At 44.1% G+C, this 16,977-nt stretch overlaps 1 protein-coding gene across 6 annotated transcripts in view; it reads left to right on the forward strand.

Moving 5' to 3' along the window:
- The window catches only part of MEIOB (meiosis specific with OB-fold), a 40,428-nt gene extending 29,965 nt beyond the window's left edge, over positions 1-10,463 (forward strand). For 4 of the 6 annotated variants that reach the window (XM_085017998.1, XM_085017999.1, XM_021086801.2 and 1 more), the window contains 4 exons: positions 2,310-2,463; positions 5,023-5,206; positions 6,671-6,757; positions 10,065-10,463. In XM_085017998.1, the coding sequence (XP_084874124.1) occupies positions 2,310-2,463; positions 5,023-5,206; positions 6,671-6,757; positions 10,065-10,163 (524 nt within the window). In that variant the 3' untranslated portion in view covers positions 10,164-10,463. The remainder of the gene's footprint in view (positions 1-2,309; positions 2,464-5,022; positions 5,207-6,670; positions 6,758-10,064) is intronic. The other 2 variants (XR_014840999.1, XR_014841000.1) reach the window with 1 other exon arrangement.
- The last annotated feature ends 6,514 nt before the right edge of the window (positions 10,464-16,977 follow it).

The raw sequence follows: 16,977 nt of genomic DNA on the forward strand, positions 1-16,977 counted from the left end.
TTGCGGTGGATTTGCTCAGTCCCTGCCTGTCACTCAACCTGAAAATAGGGACAAGAACAACAGCACCTGCTCTAGGCTTCTCTTGGCTACTCAGAACTATTGAATTTGTATGGAAAAAAAGTTTTCCTGATCAATGACTCATATCAAAGTAACCACAAAAGTGAAACTTAAATTTCCCTTTCTTTTATTTCACTGTGGAAACCTTTCTAATTAAATTTACTCAAAGGCAAAAATGAGTTGCTATGTCTTTTTACTCTTTTTTTTTTTCGTCTTTTTGCCATTTCTGGGGCCACTCCTGCGGCACATGGAGGTTCCCAGGCTAGGGGTGGAATCAGAGCTGTAGCCACCAGCCTACGCCAGAGCCACAGGAGCACGGGATCCAAGCCGCGTCTGCAACCTACACCACAGCTCACGACAACGCCAGATCCTTAACCCACTGAGCAAGGGCAGGGATCAAACCTGCAACCTCATTATTCCTAGTTGGACTCATTAACCACTGAGCCATGACGGGAATTCCGCTATGTCTTTTTAAATGCTCCTTATTCCCATGAAAAACTTATAGGCTGAAATTGATTAAACAAGGCTGGGTAAAACTATCATATTTTCTTTAAAGCATTTATTATTTTTATTTAAAATAATACTCAATATAGGAGTTCCTTCTGTGGCACAGTGGGATCAGCAGCATCTCTGCAGCACCAGGACGCAGGTTCAATCCCTGTCCTGCCACAATGGATTAAGGATCGGCTTTGCTGCATCTGTGGTGTAGGTCACAACTGCGGCTCGGATCTGATCCTTGGCCCAGGAATTCATATGCCTCAGTGAGGCAAAAAAAAAGGGAACAACAAGAGAAAGAAAATAATACTCAATATAAGAAATGTAAATAGAACAGAAAACAGCAGACAGCCCAGAAATAAACAGTGTCATTTTGTGCACATCTTCTAATGTGTGTGTACTAATACTAGGATAAAGACACAAAAATAAAATAGGTAAATAGGTACACATAACTGTGCTTTTAGTAAAGAAGATTAAATTTCATGTGCTAGACAACAACAAAAGAAAATAGTGAAATGCTGAAGGAACCACAACTTCAGTTAAATTTTTACCCACCCAAGTAATATTTGGACCTCTAAGATTCCTCTAAGATTAAGGAAAACTAAAAATGACTAATGGGTTAATTATTCTTAGTTTTGTAAACTTTCTCAGGTAAACTTTTTAATGGGAGTCTAATACCTAGAATAGTAAACAAAGGCTAAGGGGACAGCACTGCTGTGCCGCACCGGGAACCCATGTGGCGCTGCGCGCTGCTTCATGGTGCTTCAGCCTCATCCCCTCAGGTGACTGCCAGGGCCCAGATGAGGCCTCGCGCTGTCCCAAACGTGATTCTCACTTCTCACATCAAGGAAACCACAGAGCAATTTTGCCCATGTTGGAATTTTAAAAGTGAAATTGTATCATGTGCGTTCACTCATGTCTCTGACTTCTTTTGGTTCAGTGTTACATTCGTGAGTGTCATCCACTCGGCTGGGTGTAGCCTTGCTTTTTGTTGAGGTGTGCTAGTCCATTGCACGAATATGTCATAGTTTCTCTGTCTTATTCCTCTAACAGGATTTCTGCTCTCTTCGTGAATGTGACTTTAGATGAGCTCTGTCTGCTTTTCTCGGATAAATACATTCCTAGGGGAGGATTGCTTTGTCACACCTGTTTACCTTGATATGAGTCTGCAAATGGTTTTCCAAAATGTTTACGCCAATTCACACTTCTCCCAGCTGCTCCACCTGCTCACCAGTGTTTGTGTTTTAGTCTTTTAAATGGTGTTTAGTGGAATCCTACTGTTGCTTTAATTTGCTTTCTCTTGATAAATAGTGAGGCCAGTACGTTTATTGTCCATTTTTACATCCTTTTTGTAAAGTGCTTTTTAAAGCGTCTTCCCCATTTAAAAAATTGAATTGACGATCTTTTTCTTATCGATTTTTAAGAACCCTTGAGCTCTTCTGGGTATGACTCCTCTGTCTCCTTATAGATTGCTAGCATCCCACTCTACGGCTTTCCTTTCATTCTTTTAATGGAATCTTCTGATGGTCAGAAATTATTCATTTTAATAAAGACTAATTTCTCATTCTTTTCCTTTTTTGCTTATTTTTTGCTTTTATGTCCATTTTTATGTTTTAATATATGTAATAATTTTTCTGTTATATAGCTTAAGCTATTATATGTTCTCATTTGAGCTTTGTAGCTTTTCTTTTTGGATATAATCCTTTGGCATTCTTAGAATATATTTAGAATGATGATGAAATTTTTTTTTTTTTTAGTAAGTACAATAGATGATGTCTATACAGTTGAACAATTAAAAGTAAAAGCTTTGAAGAATGAGGGAAAAGCCGATCCTTTCTATGGAATTCTTTATGCCTACATTTCTGCACTGAACATTGATGATGAAACCACAAAAGTAGTTCGAAGTAAATGGTAAGTAACCGCATTACTTGTAGAAAGTTCATTCTTTCACAAAATAAATAACTATTGTTAATAAAATTTAAAATCTATGAAAGTTAAAGCTATTCTTTGGTAGTTAGGCATTTGAAAGAAATGTACAAATAAATAACCCATCCTGGGGGAGTTAATGAGTCTGACTAGGAGCCATGAGGTTACAAGTTCGATCCCTGGCCTCACTCAGTGGGTTAAGGATCCGGTGTTGCCGTGAGCTGTGGTGTAGGTTGCAGACCTGGCTCAGATCTGGAGTTGCTGTGGCTGTGGTGTAGGCTGGCGGCTATAGCTCTGGTTAAGTCCCTAGCCTGGGAACCTCCATATGCTGTGGGAGTGGCCCTAGAAAAAGGCAAAAAAGACAATAAAATAAAGTAAGATAAAATAAAATAAAATAACCCACCCTGAAGTTTTCCTTGCAAACCATTTAGATTCAGGCTATAATTGCACTTTAAAGTAAAATTTAATTGACTGTGTTTCAGTAACCCTAAAATGGAAAGGTACAATACTGCCAGAAACTTTTAACTGGGGTGACAAGCTTGTTTATAATGCAGTTGAAGGGAGTTCCCATCATGGCTCAGCAGTAACGAATCTGACTAAGACTCATGAGGATGAGGGTTCAATCCCTGGCTTCACTTCACTCAGTGGGTTAAGGATCTGGCGTTGCTGTGAGCTGTGGTGTAGGTGGCAGATGAGTCTCAGATCTGGCGTGGCTGTGGCTGTGGCATAGGCTGCAGCTATACCTCCGATTTGATCCCTAGCTTGAAAACTTCCATATGTCACAGGTTCGGCCCTAAAAAGACAAAAAAAAAAAAAAAAAAAAAAAAAAGAAAGAAAGAAAGAAAGAAAAATTATTTTGGTGACCACATTCTGGAGCAATACAAGTGACAGCATTTTACTAAATTAGTTCGACTGAATGATGAATATGATTCCAGCCTCTCCTAGGTCAAAGCTAGTATCTACCTTGCACAGAAAAGTAAACTCCAGTAGATTTAATAATCTCCGCCAAAAGATGCTTGACCGGAAAAGTCTAAAAAGTCTAAAATGTCTCCCTATGGATTTGTGTTTTGTTTTGTTTTGTTGTTTGCTTTTTAGGGCCGTACCTGTGGCATATGGAGGTTTCCAGGCTAAGAGTCCAATCAGAACTACAGCTGCCAGTCTACACCACAGTCACAGCAACGCCAGATCTGAGCCGCGTCTGCAACCTACACCACAGCTCACGGCAACGCCGGATAGTTAACCCACTGAGCAAGGGCAGGGAACGAACCCGCAACCTCATGGTTCCTAGTCGGATTCGTTAACCACTGCGCCACGACAGGAACTCCCCATATAGTTTTTATCACGTGTGGGTTTGTATATGTACCACAATGGTCAAGATATTGACCTATGGATTTTTAAGACATTTTAGGATTTCACATTAAAGTTGAAAAAACTGATGTAGAGTCTGTTAAGTAAGGCACGTGTTTATTTTTTGGAAAATATTTATCAAAGATTTTAAAAAGCGTTATTGTCTCCTATGTTACTCCTAAATCTTTAATATTAACAGCTAAGGAAAAGCATCTAAAATTTACCTAAAAAGTGATTTGTGGCTAATAAGAAACCAGTATCGGGAGTTCCCGTCGTGGCGCAGTGGTTAACGAATCCGACTAGGAACCATGAGGTTGCGGGTTCGGTCCCTGCCCTTGCTCAGTGGGTTGACGATCCGGCGCTGCCGTGAGCTGTGGTGTAGGTTGCAGACACGGCTCGGATCCCGCGTTGCTGTGGCTCTGGCGTAGGCCGGAGGCTACAGCTCCGATTCGACCCCTAGCCTGGGAACCTCCATATGCCGCAGGAGCGGCCCAAGAAATAGCAACAACAACAAAAAGACAAAAAAGACAGAAAAAAAAAAAAAAAAAAGAAACCAGTATCTTTATATCACTCCCTGTGCTTGAGAAAATTGAATTAGTCTTTCTATTCAAATTGGCTAAAGTAATGCCTGCTTCAAAAACATGCTGTGTCATGGCATTTAGGGTACGAGCCTCCCCCGCGCTTGGGTTATTCTGTAGATGTCCAGAGGACCTAGTAGAGGACTAAGTGAGCATTCATGGAACGCAGGCTTTCTAGGCACAAGCCAGGATTCCCGCCCTCAAACTCTGAGCCTGGAGATAAAGCCGACAGAGCTGCAGTAGCGTGGAATGTAGTGTGTGCCAGGATGTAAGCCGGCGCTGAGGTGTAAGTTGTGCAGCTGTTCTGAGAAGGGAAGGGCTGTGGCTGGCACAGGAGAGGAAGGCCCCAGTGGGGAGGTGAGCCTGGGCAGGCGCCCCGCTGGGAGCTGGCAGGAGGCGGGAAGGTGAGAGGACCAGCGTGCTGTATTGTTTTGCATTGTTCCTTGTTATTTCCTAGGTCCATTTTGTACTCCATGCAATGCTGAGCATCCTGTAATTACTTACTCTGTAAATATTCCATGTGCCCACTTAGACGAAAAGTCTCAATGATGATTCTGCTGAGGGTCATATTTGTCACCTAGGACCTTCACATTTTATCGTTGTCTTTGTTTCTTTCCAGCTCAGGCTGTGGTTCCATTGTAAATGAAGCGTCCAGCATTTGTACCACTTGCAACAGAGATTCTTCAGAATTTAAATCTGCTTTTCTCAGCTTTGACATGCTAATTGACCTTAGCGACCACACAGGCACTCTCCATTTCTGTAGTCTCACAGGAAGTGTTGCTGAGGAGACTTTGGGCTGCACGGTAAATAGAGAAAAGGAAAATATGTTTAGAAATACTTGCAAATTGAATTCTTTCCCCCTCACCACGTAAGTTATTTTGGTGAACAGTTGGTAGAAATTGATTCATTAATAAAGAGGTCTGAGAAAAATCAATCTTGATTTAACACACTTTTTTTTTTTTGGTCTTTTTAAGGCAGCACCTGCAGTATATGAAAGTTCCCAGGCCTGGAGTTCCCATCGTGGCTCAGTGGTTAACGAATCCGATGAGGAACCATGAGGTTGCAGGTTTGATCCCTGGCCTTGCTCAGTGGGTTAAGGATCCGTGTTGCCGTGAGCTGTGATGTAGGTCACAGATGTGGTTCGGATCCCGCGTTGCTGTGGCTCTGGCGTAGGCCTGTGACTACAGTTCCAATTAGACCCCTAGCATGGGAACCTCCATATGCTGCAGGAGCAGCCCTAGAAAAGGCAAAAAGAAAAAAAAAAAAAAAAAAAGAAAAGAAACTTCCCAGGCTAGGGGTTGAATCAGAGCTACAGCTGCCAGCCTACACCAGCACCAGATCCAAGCCACGTCTGCGACCTATGTCACAGCTCACTGCAGTGCTGGATCCTTAACCCATGGAGCAAGGCCAGGGAGAGAACACACATCCTCATGGATACTGATCAGGTTTGTTACTGCTGAGCCACAGTGGGAACTCCCATGGTATGTTTTTCTTTTTTTTTTTTTTTTTTTTTGTCTTTTTGCTATTTCTTGGGCCGCTTCCGCGGCATATGGAGATTCCCAGGCTAGGGGTTGAATCAGAGCTGTAGCCACCGGCCTACGCCAGGGCCACAGCAACGTGGGATCCGAGCTGCGTCTGCAACCTACACCACAGCTCACGGCAACGCCGGATCGTTAACCCACTGAGCAAGGGCAGGGAACAAACCCGCAACCTCATGGTTCCTAGTCGGATTCGTTAACCACTGCGCCACGATGGGAAGTCCTTTTTTTTTCATGGTATGTATTAAAATCCTAACATTAACTCTTAGGAATAATGAGAGAGGTCCTTGGCCACAGGACATGACATTTTATAGAGTCAAATAACAGTGGGGTAAAATGACACGCTGGAGACACTGGACAGGATCCTCCGTGAGGAGGAGGGTGTGGCAGTAGTTTGCCACCCAGCTGTGAACTTGTCCCTCTGTCTGCCGTGGTAGCGCAGCAGCAGAGCCTAGCCTGCGTGCCTGGCACCAGGTGTAATCCTGCTCTTGAAGCTGACCATTAACCCTCAGTGGTTTCCACTTTGTAAGGGGGGCTTTCTGTGCCTAGCCACGGACCGGCTTCCGAGATCCAGTTCGGAGCCTTTCAAACCTTATCTCCATCAAGAGAATCGAGCCGCAATTACTATGAATGAAATTCCATTTTAAGTGACAGATTTAAGTTTCACATTGTTGTCAGGATGAATTTCTAAATATTCTTTCCAAACACTCGTTTGTGTTTTTTAACCAGGTAAATGAGTTTCTCGCAATGACGGATGAACAGAGAACGGCATTGAAGTGGCAACTTCTTTTGGAAAGGACCAAAATTTACTTAAAAGTTAGTGCATTTTACAGTACTGTTTTTCTATATGTTCAAACAGTAAGAAAATCTCAGAGTATAACTTCATCATTAAGGAATTTGTTGGTTTTAATAATGCCCACTTCCTAGATGTGCAGAAGGATTCAGTTACCATAGAAACAAAGGAGGTTTGTTTTCCTATAGTATAAAGAAGTTACAAGTGACACAAAAGAAGAAGGCCAACAAAAAAAAACTGTTAAGGTGAACTCTGGGGCTGGCACTGGGCTTGAGAGTCAGAGCTGGGCGCTGCTTCCGTGAGCAACGCTCTTCTCTTCGGTGAGAGATGCTCAGTTGTATGTTCCCATGCTTACATGCTGGGGTGAGGCAGGCTTGGGTTTGAATCTCAGTGCCACCATTCCTCACCCTGTGTGACCATGGGGAGGTGAATTAACTCCTCTAAGCCTCTAAAATTCTGTGGCTAGAGCAGACTGCTACAGAAATAACAGCATTTCAGTGTTGTGGGCCGCAGAGTCTTAGGGTTCAAGGTGTAAAATGGGCAGTGAAACGGATCCCCCCCCTCCTTTTTTTGTCTTTTTAGGGCCACACCTGAGCCGTATAGAAGTTCCCAGACTGGGAGTCCAATCAGAGCTGTAGCTGCCGGCCTACACCACAGCCACAGCAATGCGGGATCCAAGCCACAACTATGACCTACACCACAGCCTCAAGGCAACGCTGGATCTTTAACCCATTGAGTGAGGCCAGAGATCAAACCCACATCCTCATGGATTCTAGTCAGGTTCATTACCACTGAGCCACAACGGGAACTCTGAGACAGACTCTCCCTGTCTTGCAAAAGAGGAAAACAGAACCAAGAAGTGTTGCTGCCTCCCCAGGTCACAGATGAGATGGGCCATGGCCTACATTATTTTAGCTGTTTTTCTCCTTTACATGCAAACATTTTCAAGCTCTCCAGTGAGTTATATCTGTCCAAATTTATTGTACTAGAACTTAACATTGAGAAAAAATTTAAATGTATTCTTAAGCACACCTTCATTTCAGAGAACAGTGATATCAACTCATGTAGCCTGTTGAAAACTACAGCGCACTCTGGTGAAAGAGATTAAGAAAGGCAGACACCATCTTAGCAGTATTATGAGATGGCTTTGACCTTATGGATGCCCTGAATGTCTAAGGGGTGTGCTCTGCCTTAGCCCCATATGCAGGTTTTCCCATTTTCCAGTGGCGTCCCTGCCTTGCGGCCTCAAGCATGTCTTAATAGGTTGCAACATCCTCACCAGTATTTCTGCAACCTCAGTTTGAGGCCTCTTCATTGCTGGGTCAAAGGGGGGAAAGTACAGTACTAAACGGCATCTCCTCTACCCTTGGCGTGGATCTACCTAAACCCTGTCTATTCCCAAGTCAGAATATACTCAGATCCTTGTACAGCCTTAGGCTGTCCCTCCAACAGGAGGTAACAGCTGCTGTGAGTTTGATCAGTTTCAATTCATGGCAATTTACTTATGGCTTCCCAAACTTGACTCAAATATAACAACAAATTGCTCTCAAGGGATATTCTAACTTTCCAAAGAAAATGTTTAAAAGATGTTTGTCAAATTTAACAAAGATGTAAAGCAGATAGAAAATGATCATGCCACAGAATGCGATAAAGATGACGAGGGAGTTCCCGCTGCGCTGCAGCAGGTTAACCATCTGCAGTGGCCCCGATCCCTGTGGAGCTGAGGATCTGATTCTCAACCTGATCTGTATGTTAAAGCATCCAGCATTGCTGCAGCTGTGGCATAGGTCACAGCTTCAGCTTGGATTTAATCTCTGACCCAGGAACTTTCATATACTGCAGAGGTGGACATAAAAAACAACAAACAAAAACACATGAGATTCAAATACATTTTTTTTTTTAAATTTTTCCAGCTGCACCTGTGGCACACGGAAGTTCCCAGGCTAGGAGACACTATATTGGGTTCTTAACCCACTGAGCCACAAGGGAACTCCCTCAAATACAAGTTGAATTGTTATAAATCAGTTAAAACAGACCATGTAATTTAAAAAATAAGAAGCTACATTGTTCTGCTAATACGATAAAAACAAAAGATTTCCATATATATTGGATATTTTATATATTTATCATATTTCAGTGAAAAATAATGACAACTTAAAATGGTTCATTTGGGGGATTTCAAAGCAAGGTATTCATTTAAATGTTTTAAAATAACATAGCGATATTAGTACAAATGCTGTAAGTTTGATATTAGCATTAAAGAATAATTTTCAGAAGGGTAAAACTGTGACTCATACAAAAATAAAATGATACATGTCAAAGTTTTAACTTAATTCATTAATTAATGAAGGAAATTAAAATGGCAGTGTTCCCTGTCACTGCAGTGGCTCGGGTTGCCACTGTGGTGCTAGTTCTATCCCTGGCCTGGGGACATCCATATGCTGCAGGTACAGCCAAAAAAAAGGGGGGTGGTGAGCTTATGTGTTCCCTCTATACTAAATAAAATAAAATGTTAGTGAGAGTACTTGGTAAATTGATAAAAGTAAGACATCACCATTAATAAACTCCACCATGGAGTTCCCATCATGGCTCAGTGGTTAACGAATCCGACGAGGAACCATGAGGTTGCAGGTTCAATCCCTGGCCTTGCTCAGTGGGTTAAGGATCTGGTGGTGCTGTGAGCTGTGGAGTAGGTTGCAGACGCGGCTTGGATCTCTCATTGCTGTGGCTGTGGTGTAGGCCTGCGGCTACAGCTCCGATTAAACCCCTGGCCTGGGAACCTCCATTTGCAGAGGCCAAAAATAAAATAAAATAAACTCCACCACGTTGCTGTGCGCTAACAGGTCATATTACTGCTGCAGGTTCACATCTGTTGGTTTCAAACACTCTCTCCAACATACTTTTTTTTTGACTGGGGCCGGTGGGGGGGCCAGCGGCGTGCAGAAGTTCTCTGGCTCGGCATAGAACCTGAGCCAGAGCAGTGGCAATGCCAGGTCCTTAACCCACTGAGCCACCAGGGGACTCCATCGCCAACACTCTTTAAGTCCTTTTTTCTACTTGTTGGATTTGAAATCCCGTCTTTCCTCTCTGAGAGAATCATTGTGAAAAAATGACATGGATTTTTTTACAAAATCACTGTCGGAAGCCAGAGCTGTAATTTCTCTTCCAACTCTGCCCGTCACTGGAACTCTTTCATCATCTTACAACTTTAATTGAAGTTTTTGTTCACATCTCTAAACAAAACTCATTTCTGTTCTGTTTGTGGTGATTGGTTTCAACTTCATATACATGTTGATTTTTAAAACCGACTCTCTCTTTTTCTCCCTGCAGGTCTCTCTGTTGCATAGGGCAAGGGCCAGACTGAGGATGAGTGTACTCTCGTGTAAGCTGGCAGATCCCGTTGAGGCAAGTAGGAGCTTGTCTGGATGAGGAAGTATTTAAAAGCAGATACCATTTTGAACTCTAGAAGAGAATACGAGTTTTAACCACCTTTAAAGTAGAAAATGAGTTTGAAAATTATGGATTAAAATTGTATTTTGTTCAAATGTGGTGAGAATGTTTCTATCAGTTGTTATGTTCTTTCCCCCTAGAGATGGTTTGGGATAAATCCTAAAATCTCCCTCTTAATCAAGCTCATTCCTTAGAAGGCCTTTTCTACTGGCTTGGCCCTCTGTCTTTCCAAGTTGAAAATGTTTCTATGAATCAATAAACAAGTTTGATCTTTCCCAAGATAGAATGATTTTTTTCTCTACCCCTTTCCTCTGTCTTGTTTGCCTGGAGGAGGCTCAGTACCTGTGAGAACGACTGGGCGGTGCTCAGGCTACTTGGTTGGTGCCCACGGGCACAGCCAACCGCCTTGCCCAGGGCCGGGTGGGATAGGGCAAGTCCACGGCTGCCGTGCCGCTGCTTGGGACGCCGTGGAGCTTTTCTAATCGCGCTTTCTCTGATGACGCACCAGAGCTGCCCGATGCTTCGGAAGGCTCGCTGACTCAGGCTTGACGTTTGTGAGCCTGAGTCAGCTGAGAGGAGACCAGCTTCAGAAGTTTCCCGAGCGGAGCCGAGTCTCAGGAACTTGGACGCGTGGGCGACCCTTCTGTCCTTTCATCCTGCTTGGCAGGATGTCGGCCCCTCCTCCTCAGCTGTCTTTGTCGCAGCCCCCGAGGGCTCTGCTCTGCTCTGCTACATCTACAGTCACTTGTCACTTGCTTCAGGCCCAGACCTGCCACTGTTCCGTGCAGACCCACAGTGTGAGAGGTTTGGCCAACGTAATTTGGACCTGGCACTTCGAAGCCCACCCTTCATCCACCACAGGAGTGAGAACAAGACAAAGTAAGTACGTGAAATTCCTTTATGTAACGGGCGTTGGGAGAGAAACTTAGCTTGTCAGTAACGTTTCCTCTGACTTTGACAACATGCAGCCGTGGAGTAGAGCCATGAGTTGACCCCTAGAGTGTCCAAATCATAGTAATAAATAATGAGGATGTAACCTTAGTTGTGCAAACAGCAAGTGTGCTGGCGAAGGGACTCCTTCCTTTCCCTTCAGTGGGGATGGCTATGCAGGCAAGGTGGGTTGCGGAGGCGGACAGGGAAGGGAGAGGGAGAGTGGTGCAGGGCAAGGATCTGCCCTTCACTCTGGGAGCGGCCAGGGCTCAGGCTGGGGAGAGAAAGTGGCAGAGGAAGAACGCTTGGCCCAGAGGGTGTGTCCACAGCTGCGGTGCCAGGCCTCCCGGGGCCCTGGCCACCAGCAGCAGGTCTGGGTGCCAACACCTAGGCCAAGGATGCCAGGACCAGCTGTCTGGGCTTCTGTTGTCCATGGGCCTCAGTTGCGCTGGCTGTTTCGCCACTGGCTTCAGGGGCAGAATACAGGGGCAGACAGCAGCATCCTCCAAGCAGCCACATACGCAGTACCTGGTGTCTCTGACCGTGGCCTGCGAAGGCCTAGCTGGGCAGCGGAGGGCCCTGCATGACCTCCTCGCTGCTGTCTTGGTGACGTCTCAGTCCACCGCCATTTAACCAAGGAGACCCCATGCTTGTCACTAAAAGGACATCACAGTTGCCTGTTGCATCTGATGAAATAGGAATCTACAGAGCTAGATGTCAAGCCACACCGAATCGGAGGTGCTTCGCAAAACTTAAAACCGCTTGTCCAGAGTCTCTGTTTCTCTACTATTTCTCCATAAGCTGCTTTTCCTCGTCCTGGTGACTTTTGATTTACATATTTTATGACTATATGATTTTTTCCTAACCTTCTAGTAGGGGCTCATGTCGATACACTTCTCTTTTCCAAATTCTGCTTTTGCTTAGGTGTTTCCCCCCCCCCCTCAAAACTCTGTCTATGGCAGAAACAAAATATGTTTTTATCCACCTATTACTTATCTTGAGGGATCCTGGAGTTGTTTCCCCCCCCCCTTTTTAAATTTTTTTTTTTTATTTTAAGACTGCACCTAAGGCATATGGAGGTTCCTAGGCTAGGGCTTGAATGGGAGCTGCAGCTGTCAGCCTGGCCACACCAACACTGTGCTCCAAGCCGCATCTGCCTCCTATCCTGCAGCTCGTGGCAACTCAGGATCCTTAAGCCACTGAGCAAGGCTAGGGATTGAACCCACACCCTCATGCTGGGTTCTTAACCCACTGTGCCACTACGGGAACTCCTGTTTTTGCTTTCGAATATTTTTAGTTTTACATTTTTAGTGTAGAAAAATTAGAAAATGCTAACCAAAAAAAGAGGAAAATCCATAATCTCCCATTTCAGTTTTTTAAAATGCGGTAGGGTATACACGCATACACACACATACATATATATATACACACACACACATAGTAAGAATAGATGTATTAACATGTGTTTTTGGTTTTTTATTGTGGTAACATATACATCACATAAAATTCACCATTTTGACTGTTTTTAAATGTACAACTGAGTGGCATTAAATATATTCACCATTTTGTGGAAACATCACCATCCACTTCCAGTCTTTCATCTTCACAAATGCGAGTTCCATGCCCATTCAGACACTCACTCCCATCTCCCCTCCTAGTTCTTGGTGACCCCTAAGCCACTTTGTCTCTATGAGTTTGACTATTCTGGGTGCCTGACATATGTGGAAGCATACAGTGTTTGTCCTTTTGTGTCTAGCTTATTTTTCTGGGCATGTTTTCAGGGTTTATCCATGTTACAATGTGTCAGAATTTCATTCCTTTTAATGGCTGGGTAGTATGCCTGAATGAAATGAAGGTACCAACTTTCGTTTATCCACTCATATCTTGGTGGACAGTTGGGCTGTTCCACCTTTAGGCTGCTGTGACGAGTCAATCACAGCCGCCATGAGCCTCTCTGTACAAGCATCCCACATTTTTGTTTGTCTTTCCTGAATTTGTATCTTCTCTCTATCCATCTTTCTATGTTAAGAGCATATAGTTTACACATTAAAACTAAACAATTAAAAATACATATAATTTAGAAATACAGGACACACTACAATCTGCCTTTACACTTAATTTATAATAAACTTTTCACATCATTAAAATAGTCTACATAATTTTAATGGCTGCATATCATTTCATCATATAAGTGAATGTAATCAGTCTAGTAATATTTGACATTTAAAATGTTTCCCCATTTTTTGCTATTACAAATGATAGCTTTAGCCAAATTCTTTATTTTTATTTTACTTTATGGCTGCACCCATGGCATATGGAAATTCCTGGGCCAGGGGCTGAATCTGAGCTACAGCTGCAAACTGTGCCACAGCTGCAGCAATGCCAGATCCTTAACCCACTGTGCCAGGCCAGGGATTGAAACTGCACCTCCACAGTGACTGGAGCTGCTGCAGTCACATTCTTAACCCGCTGCACCATGGCAGGAACTCCTGGCCACATTCTTTTTTTTTGTTTGTTTGTTTTTTGTTGTTGTTGTTGTTGTTGCTCTTTCTTGGGCCGCTCCCGCGGCATATGGAGGTTCCCAGGCTAGGGGTTGAATCGGAGCTGCAGCCACCGGCCTACGCCAGAGCCACAGCAACGCAGAATCCAAGCGGCGTCTGCAACCTACACCACAGCTCACGGCAACGCCGGATCGTTAACCCACTGAGCAAGGGCAGGGACCGAACCCGCAACCTCATGGTTTCTAGTCGGATTAGTTAACCACTGCGCCACGACGGGAACTCCCTGGCCACATTCTTAATCATTTCTTTGGGATAAGTTTCTAGATATTTAATTGCTGCAATAATGTCACATTATTGAATTTTTTTAATGTGACAGAATTTGTAATAACCACTTTATTTATAGCATCTGATTTATATCAGCACTGCTATTTTGCCCCTTTTATAGATGGGACATGAAGGCCAAGCTAGAGGAGGCAGATCTGGCTGAGTGGACAGGCTCTGTGCTGCAGTCTCAAACCCCATCTGCTCTTCCCAGGATGGGCTCCAGCTCTGAGCTGCCCCACATCTGTGGTTCCCCCTTGGTAAACAGGCACAATCACCCCAACTCCTTTTGGCACTGTGAGCACGAAATAAGGTAGTATTTGCAAAGTGCTTGGAGTCATGCGCTTAGTACAGGATCGTGAGTATCAGTGATTGTCGGTGTCGAGCTAGAGCAGTTTCATTGGCACTCGTGTTTGGCAGTGTATTTGTTTATGAATTCTATTCTGCTTTTATAGTTTGAATTTTTTTCTAGTATTATTTTACTTAAATTACTTTACTCCCTCCCTTTAAAATGTATGAAGGTTTTAGCAAATGAGTTAATTGTATTGAAAGAAAATACAAAGCTCTCCTGAAACCACTGTGGCTCAGCAGGGTAAGAACCTGACATAGTGTCTGTGAGGATGTGAGTTTGAACCCTGGCCTTGCTCAGTGGGTTAAGGATCTGGCTTTGCCACAAGCTGCGGCATAGGTCACAGATGTGCCACTGATCTGGTGTTTCTGTGGCTCTGGCATAGGTCGGCAGCTGCAGCTCCAATTCGGCCCCTATCCTGGGAACTTACATATGCTGCAGATGTGGCCCTAAAAAAGAAAGAAGGAGGAGTTCCTGTCGTGGCGCTCGGAAATGAATCTGACTAGGAACCATGAGGTTGCAGGTTCAATCCCTGGCCTCACTCAGTGGGTTAAGGATCTGGCGTTGCCGTGAGCTGTGGTGTAGGTCGCAGACGCGGCTCAGATCTGGTGTTGCTGTGGCTCTGGTGTAGGCCGATAGCTACAGCTCCGATTAGACCCCTAGCTGGGAACCTCCATATGCTGCAGGTGGGCCCTAAAAAGACAAAAAGACAAAAAAATTTAAAAAAATTTTTTAAAAGAAAGAAAGAAAAAAAACCCAAAAAGCAAAAAACAGCTTCCCTGAAACTGGATACCATACCAACATTTACACCAAAAATGTGCCCAGTAGCCTTATTAAAAAGAAATTGTGTATGAACACATGAAAAGATGTCAGCTTCACTACTAATCAAAGAAACTCAAGTTCAAAAGGTGCTAGGTGCAGTACCCAGTGCTGGCCAGGGTTTGGAGCACAGAGGTATGCTTAAACACTCTTGTCAAACAGAGGCTAGGATATCCTTTCCCTGGCAATTTGGGAAAAAGTATCAAAATGTAAAGTGCAAACTATTTAATTTATTTCGCTTCTAAGGGGTCCAGGAGGAAATAAACAAGAGCCAAGTGCTGTATAAGCAGGATGTTCCTCGCAACACTGTTTCTAGTAGCAAAGCATTTGAAACTTTGCAACTACAGGCCGGTGTTGGGGGAATGTTGCCAGAATGTGGGGCTCAGTTCCCCTTACTCGCCAGGAGCACCTATTCTGCAGCATCTCTGAGGGCTGGAGAGTTCCCCAAGGAAGTTAGAGGAGGGATGGGGGAGCAGACTCTGGCAGTGACATCCCCTTGGTCACCTCCAGTTCCGAGACTCTGTTCTTCCTCTGCTCTTCCTGTCTCCTGAGAGGTCCTAAAAGTCACCAGAACAAGTATCCCCACTTTAGGCTCTGCTTCTAAGACTCAGTCATTAAAAGGGATCCTTGGAGTTCCTGCGGTGGCTTGGTGGTAGCAGACCTGACTAGTATCCACGAGGATGTGTGTTCATTCCCTGGCCTTGCTCAGTGGTTTAAGGATCCGACCTTGACATGAGCTGTGGTGTAGGTTGCAGATGCATCTTGGATCCCTAGCTGCTGTGGCTGTGGTGCAGACTGGCAGCTGCAGCTCCAGTTGGGCCCCCAGCCTGGGAACCTCCATATGCCAGAGGTAGAGCCCTAAAAAGCAAAAGCAAAAAAAAGTGATCATGAAAATATTCACTGAACTGAGAAGATATTCACAGGATATGAAGTGGATGGAGAATACTCATTTTTATATAAGCCTAATGAACCTTTTTTTTTAAGTCCAGAAGAACAGATATCAATTATATACTCTATATGAACTAATATATTATGGATCTTTAAAGATGTGGTAAGAGTATTGTGGCTATAATAGGAGAGGCCCTTATTTTTGGGAGATTCACGCTGAAAGGTAGAGTGACTCACTGCAACTCTCATTTTCAGTTTTCCAAAACGTGTGTGTGTGTACGTACACACAAGGCAGCAGGGTGGGGGAGGGAAAGTGAGCCAAGTGCATGCCAACAGCTGTTGAATCTAGAGCAGGGAATGTGGAGTGTGCTGTTAGTCTTTCAATTTTATAATAGGTTTAAATTTATTCCAAAGTAGAAGTTGGGGGAAATGTACTTTCTGGGTAATAAGATTACTGCAATTTCGGTAACATCAGGAATTGTGAGTTGTCTCTGAGTTTTTGATTCTTGTAGTCAAGTAACTTGTGTGCTGTATCTGTAATGCCGATGCTGTCTGCGACAAAGCTTGTGCCACCACTGGGTCAACACTAACCTCTGGGGGCACTGTACATTCTCTGGGTACTGGCTTGTCCACCCAAGGGGGCCACATGCGACTCCTGTTCCTGGTGTGTACACTTAGTTTGCTTTCAGATCTGTCAGCCTGGTAGACTTGGCTCAGCTGGACCTTGGTTCTGCTAGTTTTACTAATAAACTCTCCGTATGAGCACACCCTTGATTCAGCTCTTCCATTTACGGGGACCTGGCCCAAAAGAATTACTGCTGGCAAACAACTACAACGATCTCAAAGGCCGAAAATGGAGGACTGACTGCAGAGTCTTGGGCAATCACTGAAAACAGTGTGGCAGGAATCTGCCGAAATACATGGAGACAGTCACGATACACAGTGAGAAAAGGCTAGGAAAGTGTGTGGTATGAATAACTTCTAT

This window comes from Sus scrofa, chromosome 3 (assembly GCF_054392235.1).
Source record: "Sus scrofa isolate SSC_HxYL_T2T_F1_AM1 chromosome 3, Sscrofa_HxYL_maternal_Yorkshire_Landrace_v2.0, whole genome shotgun sequence".
NCBI classification, from domain to species: Eukaryota; Metazoa; Chordata; class Mammalia; order Artiodactyla; family Suidae; genus Sus; species Sus scrofa.